Genomic DNA, 16,455 nt, shown 5'->3' on the forward strand with positions numbered 1-16,455 from the left:
TGTCTGTTACTGTCTCAAGAATGGAAGTTTTCCAGCCTTTATTTAAGTGTCCTCCCCCTCTCCTCCTACTGTTCCATCATTCATTTTCCAACCATATTTCTCACAGATTTAAAAACAAACCAACCTAGAAAGAGCAAAGATGACAATAGCAGCACTGAAGAATAAACACCGCTTAACAAGGGAGGAAGCTGCACTTGGGGAGTGTGCATACCCAGAGAGCTTCCCACACCCAGAAACTCCCAACAATGCACAGTCCAAACCCAAAGAACGCACACAAGGTAAGAAAAGAAAACCACACTGGAGATACACCAAAATGTCAGTGCTGCTGGGTGGGGAGATTACAGGGGTTTGTGTCTGCATCTTTTTTCATGGTTTCCTCCCCCCCCCATTTCAACAGTAAATCATAATTCTTCCATTATCATAAAATAAACAATAAAAGTTTATTTTATAATTTTAATATGTAGTAATATGCAATTTTAATATGAAGTATTTTTCAAAAAACATTAAAATGGGCATATTCATAATGTACTGTGATGGGAATATGAATTGACAGAATAATTCTCGAAGGAAACAGCATTTTGCAAAAAAATATTTGGAAAATGTACCCCTAAATTAGAAATAGGTCAGCTATCCAATGTAGCTAATATAACAGTAGCTAATGTTACCACTTTACTACTACTGGGGAAGGGGGGATAAAGAAGAGTTTAGTTTTAGTAGATTCCTGCCTATTCTGTTTTCATTAAAAGCAGCCAGGGTGTCAGGCAACGCATGGAGTGAAAAGGAACAGAAAACTGGCATTTTCCCTATCTAATATACAAATTTTAAAGTAATACTTCTCCCATTATATGCCTAAAATGTTCTCACTTCAAAAAAGGTAGAAATATAGAAAAGCATAAATATGAAAGTTGCCTGCATTTTCTGATAGTAAAATAATCCTGAAATCTATCAAATACCAAGTTCCTATTTATATTTATGATGCAGACTCATACTTAGGAATGAAAATCTCATTTATTTGCAACAAATATCTTTAAAATTCAATACACAAAGTAATTCTTCAATGAATGTATCAGTATATATATTTCTACACCCTTTCCTAAGAGCCTCTGTTAGATAAAATCAAAAAGTGGAATTGCTCGATCAAAGGATATTCACACATTACAATTTTATTTCTCTGACTATACTAACACTTGAATATCTACGAGTTATCTGTCTCCCTACCCTCATGATCACTGGGTGTTAAGACAAGAACTTCAGTATTCCACCCCCCAAATACCTCTTATTGGCTAGAAATTCTTCCATTTCCCCCTTTCTCATGCTTGTGATATATGGCTTGTAAATTCATTTTGTTTGGTGACGAATAATATGTATACAGTATAGACTTCCTATGCTCAGCCTAGCCCTCCATGTAAAAGCTCGATGTTGACTCTGAATATCTCACTTTCCCTCAGAGTCCTGAGCAACCTGGGATTCCATACATCAATCTTTAATTTTCACGAACAGAGAAAGGCACACAACCTAAAACTTCATTGAAGGTTAGGAGTACTTGAGAGAAGATTGTTCTGTTGATGACTTTTATTTCCTTAAAGACAAAAATAAACTTAAATGAAAACTATGAAAACTTCAAAGTCTGACTGACTGTTGGGTACTGTGTTCCACATCAAGCAGGAGAAAGAAAAGAGATAATGAGTTTCTAGAATCTTACACCCCAAGATGATGTCTGACGTGGAGCACCTAGACAAATTACGCATAAAACCCAAGATTTTTAACACCTGCTAAAGGAGTTGGACTGTGAAGAAAGCTGAGCGCTGAAGAATTGATGCTTTTGAACTGTGGTGTTGGAGAAGACTCTTGAGAGTCCCTTGGACGGCAAGGAGATCCAACCAGTCCATTCTAAAGGAGATCAGCCCTGGGATTTCTTTGGAGGGAATGATGCTGAAGCTGAAACTCCAGTACTTTGGACACCTCATGCGAAGAGTTGACTCATTGGAAAAGACTCTGATGCTGGGAGGGATTGGGGACAGGAGGAGAAGGGGACGACAGAGGATGAGATGGCTGGATGGCATCACTGACTCGATGGGTGTGAGTCTGAGTGAACTCTGGGGGTTGGTGATGAACAGGGAGGCCTGGCGTGCTGCGATTCATGGGGTCGCAAAGAGTCAGATACGACTGAGCGACTGAACTGACTGACTGACAGTGGGTAAGAATCGGCCTGAGCAGGCAAGAGACACAGGTTAGACCCCTGGTCCGGGAAGATCTGGACATGACCGAGCGACTGAACTGAACTGAACTGAAACATACTTTTTTAATCAAATTAAGAAAGCTCCTTATTTTGGAGGTGAGAATGCAGAAGCAACATAGCATTGCTTGAACCAAGAAAAGTTCATTATAAACTGTAGCTGTAGCCAGTCTTCTATGGGGCAATGATGGTGGGGATGGTGTAACCATAATCGCATTCTGGAATCCCAAGCTAAAAACTGTTTAAGAGGAAGAAGAATGCAAGGTTTTCTCTGAAGCACCCTGTCATTAAGAGACAGCTTCAGCACTACGTGCACCCGTATCTTTAAGACCTACTGTGTTGTCCTGTGCTTAGTCACTAAGTCGTGTCTGTGTCTGACTCTTCGGGACCCCATGGACCTCAGCCCCCAGGCTGCTCTCCAGGCAAGAATTCTGGAGTGGGTTACCAGGCCCTCCTCCAGGGGATCTTCCCAACCCAGTGATCAAACCCAGGTCTCCCTCATTGCAGGCAGATTCTTTAACAACTGACCACCAGGGAAGCCCTGAAAACCTACTGCTGCTGCTATGTCACTTCAGTCGTGTCCAACTCTGTGCGACCCCATAAATGGCAGCCCACCAGGCTCCCCCGTCCCTGGGATTCTCCAGGCAAGAACACTGGAGTGGGTTGCCATTTCCTTCTCCAATGCATGAAAGTGAAAAGTGAAAGTGAAGTCACTCAGTTGTGTCTGACTCTTCCCGACCCCATGGACTGCAGCCTACCAGGCTCCTCCGTCCATGGGATTTTCCAGGCAAGAGTACTGGAGTGGGGTGTCATTGCTGACACTAAATTTAGGTTCTGTAAGAATTTCTCTGGATTTTGCCAAGGTTAAGCAATGAGGAACGCAGGATCCTCACCAGTCATGCTCTGAGCAAGGGCTAGGTCTAACAACACAGATATAATGGTTGCTCTATCACTACTCACTGCTCATAACAAGACCTGGAGAAACCATCCAGTCCAAAAGCCCTTATGACAGGACGCATTGGAGCCAATAATCAACAGGTACCTAACAAAATCCTTTTAAGACACAATGAAGCATGACTTCAAAGGCTGTGATCCAGATCCCAAGGTTGGCAAGCAGGAAAGGATTGGCGCTAATTAAATATGACTAACTGGCTACACTAGAGGCAGAGAAGTGGTATTAATCACTACATACACAATGCTGTAATTAGCTTTTAAAAAAACAAGCTTTGTGCTCTCAAGGTAAGGAAAAAGTGACACTGGACCAAATGCAAGGCACATCCACAAACTTAGGCACTAAATCAAGTCGCTAGTTCCCAGTCACTATTTATATCTCTAACACTACAATAGGATAGTTTATGCTTAACTCAGTTTTTAATTCAGTTCTGACCATTCAACTTGAGTAAACAAAAACATCATTTGAAAAAAGAAATAGGAAATTAAAGAGCCTCTCTACCCAACAAGCTACCAAAACGTAGCTTGCTTTCTGTCTCTGATTTGCACGTTACAAGCTCAACGTGAAGATCAAATAAAATACACGTAAAACAAATGGAATAACACTGAGCGTAATGGCTCAATAAATATTACAATTTTAAAAGCCAAGTTCAATAAACATGGACTGTAAATAACTCAACACCGTGTTTTACACACACACACACACCCCCCACACACACTGTGATGGGTCTAGCTAGCATAAAAATAAATTTTACAGTGCTTTATATAACCCATGCAGCATACAATCTATTATTAGTGACCTAAGGCACTATCCAGGAAGCATGCTATCTCTTGCCTTCACTCCCCAAATAATGTTCCAAAGGAATTCTCATGTTCAAACCCCACCTATCTCACAAACAAAAGGTGAATCGCTAACTCTCCCCAGAACTGTCCTGGTCCTATTCATTCTCTTTCAATAAAATAAAAAGGAAGTCCTGAAAAGCTGTCTCTTCCTGCCGCTTTGGAAGTTTGTAGCAGCTGGCTAATATTATAGATCACAAAAACTACAAAGACCTTAGGAATGCCTCAGTCAGGTTTTCTCCTCTGTTCCATACAGCACCAAGCAGATTCTGGGCACTCGACAATGCCTCTGAGAATAAAAAGCCAGTATTCATCAAATTACCCCTCTTTGCTGCCAAAGAACAATGGGACTTCAGTAATTTTCTCCTGTTACAGCACAACAGATAGGGCATGACTTCAACATTAGCAAAATGTCAAGTTCACTCCAAAGTGCCCTTGCTCTACATCAACATGAGGGCTGGTTAGCACAGTGCCATGCTTTGGCCAGAGAATGCCCCTAATTTCATTCTGCTGTTTGAAAACGAGAGCCAAAGGTGAGAAAACACTACAACCCCTCAACTCTGAGAACAAAAAATATCTGAAAACAAACGCCTCAAATGTCTATATCTCTTTCCCATAATTCAAAAGAATGGCACAGGGTAAATTCCTTAAGTTTACAAGCTGGGGACCTTGTCTTTTTTTAATCAAGCAGTTAGTGAGCTCCCTAACTGAGAATATATTCGGAAAATGTGTTCAACATGACTGAAGGATCATGTAGTCTATGTAATTTCCATGTTCAACAAAGGGACGTCTTGATAATTCCATTGCAATATACTGTCTCAGTCCTTGTGAAAGATGAAAAATACTTCATAGTTTTTCCATTCCAAGCAATCTGTTAAAGGAAACCAACATTTCTTATAAACAGATTCCAAGCTATCAGGAGGGTAAATTAAAAATATACTTGCGTGTTTTGGATACATTTTTAAAACCATTTGTCAGATTCTCATTCTGGCAAGAGTCTTATGACTGGCCACATAACTTTTTGAGCTTAAAATGAATCTTTATATTCTAGCTTCTTCCAATTAAATGATAAATGCATATGGCTCTTCAGCATTTATTAGTTACCTGTATCTCTAAGAAAATTATAAAATATGTATTCATGTTTCATCTCTTTCAGCAAAAAGTAACTTTCCTATTTTTTGAAATACCCCTATTTTTAGCTTAAATGACTGTTCCCACATTATCTGGCCTGATTATCTTTTCTAACAAAGGACCCTAAGTCACACAGAACATAGTAATACTAACTCTCACCAATCTAAGCACAGTGCTCCCTAAAAAAACTAAAAAAAAAAAAAAAAAAAAAAAAAAAACGGAAAAGCAATTATATATGATGTTAACTATTGAGGAGGATCAAGCTATCTCTGAAAAGATTTGGAAAAAAGGGGTTCTAATATCTTTGTCATACATTTTCTGTCTTAGACGATCTCTGTGTCCATTTCTGAAAAGAGAAGTACAAGATACACAAAGGTCAGGGGAATTGTGGAGTATTATGAAGACCAAACCAGAGTTTCAGGAAGTCTCCAAACATGTTTGAGCCCGAAGAAGACAGACTTAGATACAATATAGATATTCAGGACTAAAGAGGAAGGGACAATTTTTTTTAATAAACAGTTATTACATTTTATTTCTGTATATAAACAGCTTTAAAGACAAGCATAACTAGTGAAGGGTGAATAAAAGAATAAAGATTGTGAACAAAAGTTGAAGGAACTTCTTTAATACAAAGGGACAAAAACACTGCATCCCCCAACACCCACCGCCCTAGACAAGCTGCTCCCTGCCCACACCCATGCTCACCTGTTTCCTTTTACCAGATGCCCCCCCAATCTCTCAAAGACTGAGTAAATGCCAACTCCTTCTGAAGCCTTCCTGACACCGAGAGTCAGTAACTGCCTGTTTTCTGAGTTCAAACATTCTGTTATACCTCTAAGATGCACCTACTGCAGACAGCACTTACAAAGACCTTAATCTATGCCTAAATCTTACCACCAGCAGATGAAAAAGACCACCACCATTCTCCCCAAACTACAAACCAGGGACTGAATTTCACTTTTCATTCCATCAATGCACAGAGCAGATTCAAGTGAGTGAGCAGTAAAGAATAGGAAGTTTTCGTTCCAGAGGCCCTCCAAAATAAATAAATAAAAGGTCCTGTATCCTCCAAGGTCAAGAGACACTTGTCTGGGAACCAGATCTTAGGTTCTAGTTCTTGGACCCTAATAACTATATTTTTTCCTAGGAATCTGGAGAAGACCAGCACTTCCCAAAACAGTGTCTGCTGGACACTGCTCTGCAATACGCTAATAGATAACTTAAACGATTGGAAAAGTCCAGATTAAAACAAAGCCAACATGGTTACTTGACTGCATAACATGTGCAGGGCTTTAAAATGCTAATATAAACTATAAATTTTCAAGATAAGACTACATAATGAAGCCCTTAGTGAACTGATTTGAGCAAGATTGTTGAGTTTGGAAAATGCTTCCAAAAGGTTGTTTTAGTTTTGTTTCTTTCAATTGTCATAGTATTACTCAGAACATCAAACCAACATCTAAAAAGTTCTTACCTGATATGTGTGGCAGGCAGAGATTCGTATTGGCGCGACAAAAAGAGTTCCCTATGTTTCAACTGATGTTTCTGTTTATCGGTCAAGTCAGCCTCAACTGTTGTTTCAGATTCTTCCTCAATTTCTTCTACACAAATAAAATTCAAAAAAGGCATTATTACAAACTGTATTATCTATTTTGGTTATTAAGATAGACTGAATCGGGCTTTAATTCAATACTTTGTTCAAACTAATTGATTTCAAACTTACACATTTAAGTTGTAATATGAATTACAACCATAACATTTAGTTACCTAGGCCTCAAAGGAAGAATTCCAATTTTAAGATGGCAGATGAAACAATGCACATATCTTATGTATCTTTCCTCCCCCAAGAAATCACACCAAAATAGCAATGAAAATATACTAACATTTCAATGACAATAAAAAATGAAGCAACAATGGAAGATTTTCAACAATAACAGTTTTAGAAGATGGAAAGGAGACGTTAAAAAAATTAAAAAACACTACACACAGTCAAGAGGAGGAAGTGACAATCTATGTGTGTACAGAAAGGTTTGCTGTGGAGAAGTGTGGCACAAGGCATGTACTGACTCAGTCCTTGAAGATGCCAAGTATTGCGAGAAGGGAAAAGTGGGGTGAGATCAAAAAAGCAGGAGAAAAGCGTCAAAAGTCTGTCTATAACACAATAAATGAATCCCAGAATACTCCATTTAAAAATAGTATAATCAGAAAACAAATAGTGTAACACATTTCAAATTTGATTAACACAAAAAAAACTAATAGAATTAGAAGACAACACTAATGAAATCTCCCCAAAATTAAGACAACTGAAAACCGAAAGATTAAAAAATTAAACAAGAATTCACATGGTCCAACATCCAACTAATAAAAGTTCCAGGAAGAAACAATTGAGAAAACAGACTCTCATGTCTTTTGCGTGTGTGTGTGGAGGGGGAGTGGTGCAGGGAGGGGAGAAGGGGGATAAGGAAAGACTTATCAAAGAAATGATTCAAGAAAATTTCCCCTTACTAAGTGTCCAGTAAGAATGAGTGTCCTGACTGAATTACCAGCAAACTTAACTTTTTTTTTTTTAAGTAATGGCATGAGAAGACTACCACCATTTACAGGAACAAAGTATAAGCACACCAAAGAAACCAGAATCTGCACTGGAATCACAGATGAACAGCAATACCGTACACTAAGATACAGAGCAGCACCATCCAACAGGAGACATGACATTCAACCCAGAACTACATGGTAAACTATCAACTCTGAAAACAGCAAGGTCAAACTTGCATCACTGAACCAAGTTCACCTCTGAACAATGTGAGCTTGAACTTAACGGGTCCACTTTTATCTAGACTTAAATACAGTATACTGGAAATTTTCTGGAGGTTTGCAACAATTGAAAATATTTAACCCAGTACCTTAGAAATATCAAGAAAGGACTTCCCTGGTGGCTCAGTGGTAAAGAATCTGCCTGCCAATGCAGGAGACACAGGTTCACTTGCTCCAAGAAAATCTCATATGCCATAGGGTAACTAAGCCCGAGTGTCACAACTACAAAGCCCACGCTCTGCAACCGAGAAGCCCACATGCCCAAGAACCTGTGCTCTACAAGAGAAGCCACCGCAATGGGAAGCCCTTGCACCGCAACTACAGAGTGGTCCCCACTTGCTGCAACTAGAGAAAGCCCTCGCACAGGAACAAAGAACTAGCCGAAAATAAACAATTAATTTTAAAAAATAAAGAAAAAACAAATATCAAGAAAATTAATAAAAACAGTCATCAATTCATAAAACATGCAGATACTAGTCTAACCTTACACAGGCATAAGGTGAGGGATATTTAATAAAAATTAATACTATGTTAGTTTTCTTAGCGTTTTACAACATTCCTTTCAAAGAATTACATTACCATTCATTATGCTACACTGGGGCTTCCCTGGTGGCTCAGACTGTAAAGAATCTGCCTGCAGTGCAGGAGAACCAAGTTCGATCCCTGGGTTGAGAAGATTCCCTGGAGAAGGGAATGGCTACCCACTCCAATATTCTTGCCTATGGACAGAGGAGCCTCGTGGCTACAAACAGTCAGATACGACTGAGTGACTAACACTTAGGTCTCTCTCCTGTATTTGGAAAAACTATTCATAAGCATATTATAACAGGTAAGTGATTTTTTTAATGCAACAATGTTTCCAATAGTGTACTTGCCCTAAGTATAGGCTAGGTTCCTGTGAAGCAATCCCAGTCACAGGAGGCTACTATAAGGAATCATATTGCTGCTGCTTCATCATCAATGCATGTATTATTATACCCATAAATAAATATGAATTTCTTTACAATTTTTTTTTCACTTCTGATGTCTAGTGTTAGGAATATAGACATCCGTTGGATCACAGAAAAAGCAAGAGAATCCCAGGAAAAACATCTACTTCTCTTCATTGATTATGCTAAAGTCTTTGACTGTGTGGATCACAATAAACTGGAAAATTCCTAGAGAGACAGGAATACCAGACCACCTTACCTGTCTCCTACAAAACCTGTATGCAGGTCAAGAATCAACAGTTAGAACTGGACATGGAACAATGGATGGACTGGTTCCAAATTGAAAAGGAATACGTCAAGGCTATATATTGTCACCCTGCTTATTTAACTTATATGCGGATTACATCATGAGAAATGCAGGGATGAATGAAGCACAAGCTGGATCAAGATTACTGGGAGAAATATCAATAACCTCAGATATACAGATGACACCATCCTTATGGCAGAAAGCGAAGAGGAACTGAAGCGCCTCTTGAGAAAGTGAAGGAGGAGAGTGAAAGTTGGCTTAAAACTCAACATTCAAAAAATGAAGATCACGGCATCCAGTCCCATCACTTCATAGCAAATAGATGTGGAAACAATGGAAACAGTGACAGACTTTATTTTCTTGGGCTCCATAATCACTATGGATGGTGACATGAGTTTGAGCAAACTCTGGGAGATGGTGATGCAGCCTGACATGCTGCAGTTTGGAACCACTCCGTTATTTCATGCCTGGTTCTAACTGCTGTTTCTTGACCTGCATACCGGTTTCGCACGAGGCAGGTCAGATTGTCTGGTATTCCCACCTCTTTAAGAATCTTCCAGTTTGTTGGGATCCATACCTGCAGAGATTCAGATGCTCCGCAGCCTTCCCTGGACCAGACCAGACTGTGTATCTGTGGGAACAGGACAGACTGTGTATCTATGGGACCAGACCAGACTGTGTATCTACGGGAACAGGAGAGACTATGTACCTACTGAGAACTCAAGAGTCAAGGAGGGGGTGGCTGGCTTCTCTCACAGGAAGTAAAGCCCAAGGTGAGGCCCCAGAGGCTTTAAGTTTTGGACACTGACTGGCAAAACATGCACCAACAAAGCAACACATTTCTGCTCCTCATAACCTTTTCTTACAAATTCCTTACATAAGGATCCAGGACCGCAAGAAATTATATCATATGTGACCCTCTAGCTGTCGTTCTTTTAAATGGTATGAGGGCAATGACTAGACTAAGTATCAAATGTTTTCTAACCTCAAACGTTTAAAACTCTGAATTGAAAATGAACTTGCAAAAATTAAAAACTGATTTAGAAAACGATCCACCGAGCTCAAAAACTGAATAACGTGATTTAAAATTCTTTGAATGTTCCTTATAATTAACTACTCAAATAGAAGTACAACACTAAAAGAGCCATTTACTTGCAAGTACAACAACATTGCACCAGTGGAGATCAATGACGTCATCACTGCACTGGCACCATTGGCACCAGCAAATACCACATACGAAGTTATACTCGCTACCTAATTAGGATTTGATACATTGTTGTTCCATAAAACACAGCTAACTGAATTCTAATGTATATCCTATAGGGCCAAAATAGCAGCACACTCTACAGATAATGGTAACAACAGCAAATCTTTTCTTGTACAATCTCTTGATATTGAGTGAAAAGAATAAAATTTCTAAAGTTCAATCTAAGCAACACAGAAGTCACCAAAACAGCATCTAAAACTCATTTTCTCAAGTTTACTAGTTAAATTTCATTTACATTTTTGTATAAATTTATATTAGCTTCTGAACAAGAATGACTCCTATCCCATTAACATTCAAAACACTAAACAAACCATAATGGCAAAAACTGACATTTTGACCATGAAAAATTTAAAAGATCAAATATGACTATCATCAAAAACCATGTCCATGGTAATACATTTATAATTTTTTAAAACCATTTTCCAAGTTTGACGGAATATCAAATTTGCTACCTTATAAAGTTATTAAAGTAGAAGTCCCACATAAACAGGACAGCAACACAAGAGACTGACACCAGGTGGCAACTCTTCAGGGCAGTTTATTAAGCACTAAGGCACTAGGGTCATAAACTGGAGACAGAGCACAGGAAGAAACCACCCCAAGGCACTGTGTGAAGTTTTAACAAACAATAAACACAAATTTATTTATTTATAAAATAAGTATCACTGTACTTAACTGAGATCAACCCAGCAAGGGTCCTACAAATTTCAAAGCTTTAGACTGCAGGATGAGAAAGAACCCACGGCCGCAGAGCTCAGCAAGTTAGCACTACACACACAGCCTCAAAGGGGCTAGGTAAGGCTAGCAAAAACAATGTCCAGGAAGCAGGTGTCAGAAAAGAAATCAAACTAGCTGAGTAGTGAAGAAAGAGAGCATCCAGGTACGGGATACAGACCAATCTCCACAGCAGGTTACAGTCATGGACTCAAGCAAAACTTTAGAGAGACTGGGCATGTGACATGTAACTGGGCCAGAAGAGGCAACAGACAATTTAGGTATCTGAACAAAGAGGGTGAGAACCTAGGCAAGGAAAAGTCTTTACTGATTCTCAGTTCTTTTCCTGAAAGGGATTCCCTGGTAGCTCAGTTGGTAAAGAATCCACCTGCAATGCAGGAGATCCCGGTTCAATTCCTGGGTTGGGAAGATCCCCTGGAGAAGGGAAAGGCTACCTTCTCCAGTATTCTGGCCTAGAGAATTCCACGGACTGTATAGTCACAGGGCCACAAAGAGTTGGACACGCCTGAGTGACTTTCACTTTGTTTGCCTGAACTGGGTATTTTTCAGAACTAATCAAAATTATAATTTCTACATGCTAGTTAGGATGGGGGGTGTGGTGCGGGCAGGTAGAAGGAGAGTTTTCCACAGGTTATTCAACATCCTCAAGTCCCCATTTTAATGAACTATCCGCCAACAATGATGATGCGAGCTGGTACAGAACATACAGAAAAGCAGGTGGTTAAAATTTTGTCTAGAGACACATTTAAGAAGTACTAAAATGTTTGAAGGCATATTATTTGACTTTGAAAATAGCTCAGTATTGATGCAACTCAAGCCTGCCTGGTAAGAGGGAAAAAAAGAAAAGGCAAGTTGAATAAAATTAGAAGGATTTTTATGACAGTTGAGCTTTCAGGGAACTATCTGAATGAAGACAAAGAAAAGGTTTGGCAGGGACTTCCCGGGTAGCCCAGTGGCCAGGACTCCATACTTCCAGTGCAGGGGACTTGGATTCAATCCCTAGTCAGGGAACTGGATCCCACATGCTGCAACTGGGAGCTTCATCATATGCCTATAACTAAAGATCCCACATATTAAAAAGCAGAGACATTACTTTGTCAACAAAGGTCTGTCTAGTGAAGGCTATGGTTTTTCCAGTAGTCATGTATGGATGTGAGAGTTGGACTATAAAGAAACCTGAGCACTGACGAATTGATGCTTTTGAACTGTGGTGTTGGAGAAGATTCCTGAAAGTCTCTTGGACTGCAAGGAGATCCAACCAGTCCATCCTAAAGGAAATCAGTCCTGGATGTTCACTGGAAGGACTGATGGTGAAGCTGAAACTCCAATATTTTGGCCACCTGATGCGAAGAACTGCCTCATTTGAAAAGACCCTGATGTTAGGAAAGATTGAAGGCAGGAGGAGAAGGGGACGACACAGGATGAGATGACTAGATGGCATCACCAACTCAATGGACATGAGTTTGGGTAAACTCCAGCAGTAGGTGATGGACAGGGAGGCTTGGCGTGCTGCACTTCATGGGGTTGCAAAGAGTCGGACACGACTGAGCAACTGAACTGAACTGAAAGATCCCACATGCCACAACTAAAGATGAAAGATCCCACATGCCACAACTAAAGATGGAAGATCCCAGGCAGCCAAATAAATATATAAATATTAAAGAAAGAAAGAAAAGATTTGGCAATCCAGAAGCAAATGATCAATAAACAAACATCAATGATAGTTTCATCAATAGCACTCAATAATTCAGACTGAAACTAAGAATATTTCATTTACAATAGCGTCAAAAGGAAAAAAAAATACTCAGGACTATATTTAACAAAAGACAAAACTCATATACTAAAAATGACAAAACATTCTTACAAGAAATTTTAAAGACACCTAAATAAATGGAGAAACTATGTTCACATATTGGAGGATTTAATATGGTTAAGATGGCAATACTCCCTAAATTGATTTACAGATTCAGTGCAACCCCTACCAAAATTCCAATAGCCTTTTTCACAAAAACTGGCCAACTAATTCTAAAATTCATATGGACATAAGCAACCCTCAATAGCTATGAACAAATTTAGAAGGACTCACACTTTCAGATTTCAAAGCTTACTTCAAAGCTCAACCACCAGTGACTTCCCTAGTGGCCCCGTGGTTAAGACTCCATGCATCCCCTGAAGGGGGCAAGGATTTGATCCCTGGTTTTATGTGTGTGTGTTTAGTCACTTTGTGTCCGACTCTTTGCGACCCCACAGACAGTAGCCTGCCAGGCTCCTCTGTCCATGGGGATTCTCCAGGCAAGAATACTGGAGTGGATTGCCAAGACCTCTTCCAGGGGATCTTCCCAACCCAGGGATCAAAACAAACCCAGGTTTCCCGCATGGCAGGTGAATTCTTTATCGTTTGAGCTACCAGGGAAACCCTGTTGGGGAACTAAAACCCTGCATGCTGTGCGGCCAAAAAACAAAAGATAAAAGCTATGACAACCAGGACTATGAGGTACTGACATAAGAGCAGGCATAGATTAATTAGAATATACCTGGCAGTACAGAAGTAAGCCCACTCTTCCTGTTAAATGATTTTGGACAAGAGTGCCAAGACAATTCATCGGGGGAATGAAGGTGCATGTGTGCTCAGCTGCTCAGTCGTGTCCAGCTCTTTGTGACTCCACTGGACTCCAAAGAGTTGTGTCCAACTCTACACAACGAGTCATGTCCAACTCTACACAAAGAGTCATGTCCAACTCTTTGTGTAGCTCACTAGGCTCTTCTGTTCAGGGGGTTTCCCAGGCAAGAATACTGGAGGAGTTGCCATTTCCTTCTCCAGGGGATCTTCCCAGGGAGTGAACCCACGTCTCCTGCATTGGCAGGCAGATTCTGTACCACTGAGCCACCTGGAAAGCCCAGGGGAATGAACAGTCTTCTACGAACAGTGCTAACAACCACCAGACACCCACATATAATGAATAGAGCTGGACTCTCACACCATTAATTCAAAATAGGTCAAAGACCTAAATGCAAGAGCTAAAAATTTTATAAAATGTTTAGAATGAAACACAAGCGCAAATCTTCATGACCTTAGACTAAGCAATAGTTTCTTCATTCAGTTCAGTTCAGTCGCTCAGTCATGTCCGACTCTTTGCGACCCCATGAATCACAGCACACCAGGCCTCCCTGGCCATCACCAACTCCCCCTAAATAAATCATAAGAAACCAAAGAAAAGACAGGTAAATTAGAATTAGTGTTAATTTTTTTGTGATTAAAAGGGTACTCTCAAGAAAGCAAAGACACAGCCCATAGAATGGGAGAAAATGTCTGCAAATCATGTAACTCATAAGGGTCTAGTACCCGGAACAAAGAACTCTTGTAACAATAAAAAGACACCCAGTTAAATAATGGGCAAAGAATTTGAATAGACATTTCTTCAAAAAGATACACAAAGAGCCAATTAGTACATGAAAAGATGTTTAACGTCATTAGTCACAAGGGAAATGCAAATCAAAACCACCATGAGATTTTTCACATCAACTAGAATGACTATAATCAAAAAGATAATAAGCAAAAATGTAGAGAAATTGTAATCTTTGTACATTATCCATGAGAATGTCAGATGGTGCAGCTGCACTGTAAAACAGCTCAATGCTTCCTCAAATAGCTGAACAGGGTTACCATGTAACCAAGCAATTCCTTTCCTAGGTATATACCCAGGAGAACTGAAAACATGTCAACCCAAAACTTGTATGTGAATGTTTATAGCAGCATTATTCCTAACTGCCAAAAAGTAGAAGCAACCAAAATGCCTGATAAATGGATAAATAAATGTAGGATATCCACACACTGGCATATTTATCACTCAGCCATAAAGAGGAAAGAAGGGCTGATTCATGCTACAACATGAACTTTGAGACATTAAACTAAATGAAATATTACAAAAGAGAAAGACACAAAAGGTCACATATTACATGACACTACTGATATGAAAAATCCAGAACAGGCAAATAGAGAGACAGGAAGTAGAAAGGCGGTTGACAGAGGATTAGCGGAGGAGGAACTAGAGCAGGGACTGCTCATGGGCATGGGGCTTCTTTCTCGAGTAATTTTTTTTTTAATGTCCTGGAATTAAATAATAGTTATAGTTGCATAAATCTGTGATTATATAAAAACCACTGAACTGTACACTTTTTAGAGTGGTAAGTGGGGATTTTCCTGGTGGTCCAGAGGCTAAGACTCCAGGCTCCCAATGCAGGGGGCCTGGGTTTGATTCCTGGCCAGGGAACTAGATCTGGCATGACACAACTAACCATTCACGTACCACAACTGAAGATCCAGAGTACTGCAACTGAGACCCGGTACAGCCAAATAAATAAATAAAAACAAACATTTTTTAAAATTAAACGAACAAAAACAAAGTGATAAGTTACATATGGTATATGAATAATATAAAAGAGAACAAGCTAAACCTGGAAAAAAGGGCAGAAGGGAAATGAAACGCAAAAAGAACAATAAATTTCAGTATAGTTATGTAATGAGCTTCTACTCAGCAGTTAAAAATTAATGAGTGAATCCACACACCAACGGACTGCAAAAACTTGATACTGAGCGAGAAAGCAATCTGTAGAGGGACACATATGTAAAATATCACTTTTTAAAAGGCAAAAACAATGCTCTAGGGAAATACGTACATATGTAAAAGTTATAAACAGATGAATGGAAAAAGATACACCAAAGATGAGATAGCAATCCACCTATGGGGGAAGCAGCAAGGCAACCGGGCTGGGAAGGGATGCCCGCAGCACTCAAAGAATCTAGAGCAAATGTGGGCTACAAGAGAGGACAGAGCTGGCTGGCAGGTTCATAGTTAGCACATTATTCTCTTTTCTGGTTCCTAGAAACTTCAATAAATGTTGAATAAAAATTAAAAAATGAATAGGACTCAACAGAAGGAAATCTGTAACTAAACTCTAATCCATGGTAAACTTTTCTTCTTAATGAGACCACCCCTGCAGTTGATAATCATTTCATTATCTGTATTTCTTTCTCTACAACTTTCTATCATCTTTCCAAAATATAAAATTCAAGTGATATTCTGTATAACATTAATTTCTGAAATATACACATGATTACAAATACACAACTAACTTCTGAGTTTTGAAGATTAGGAAAGGAGAGGAGCAAAACAGAAAAGTGGGCTATTTTGGAGCTCAAAACCAGGAAAGCACCAAGAGTTTACTGCTCCTATAAAGAAATGCA

The 16,455-nt window shown here is 39.5% G+C and overlaps 1 protein-coding gene across 8 annotated transcripts in view; it reads right to left on the reverse strand.

Moving 5' to 3' along the window:
* MTA3 (metastasis associated 1 family member 3) overlaps positions 1 to 16,455 on the reverse strand; it is a 217,826-nt gene that overhangs the window by 109,212 nt on the left and 92,159 nt on the right. For all 8 annotated transcript variants that reach the window (XR_011255718.1, XR_011255716.1, XR_011255715.1 and 5 more), the window contains exon 4: positions 6,633 to 6,759. Coding sequence is in view for 4 of the 8 variants with exons in the window: in XM_069583458.1 (XP_069439559.1) it covers positions 6,633 to 6,759 (127 nt within the window). In the remaining 4 variants the exon portion in view is untranslated. The remainder of the gene's footprint in view (positions 1 to 6,632; positions 6,760 to 16,455) is intronic.

The sequence above is a fragment of the Ovis canadensis genome, chromosome 3 (genome assembly GCF_042477335.2).
Source record: "Ovis canadensis isolate MfBH-ARS-UI-01 breed Bighorn chromosome 3, ARS-UI_OviCan_v2, whole genome shotgun sequence".
NCBI lineage: Eukaryota > Metazoa > Chordata > Mammalia > Artiodactyla > Bovidae > Ovis > Ovis canadensis.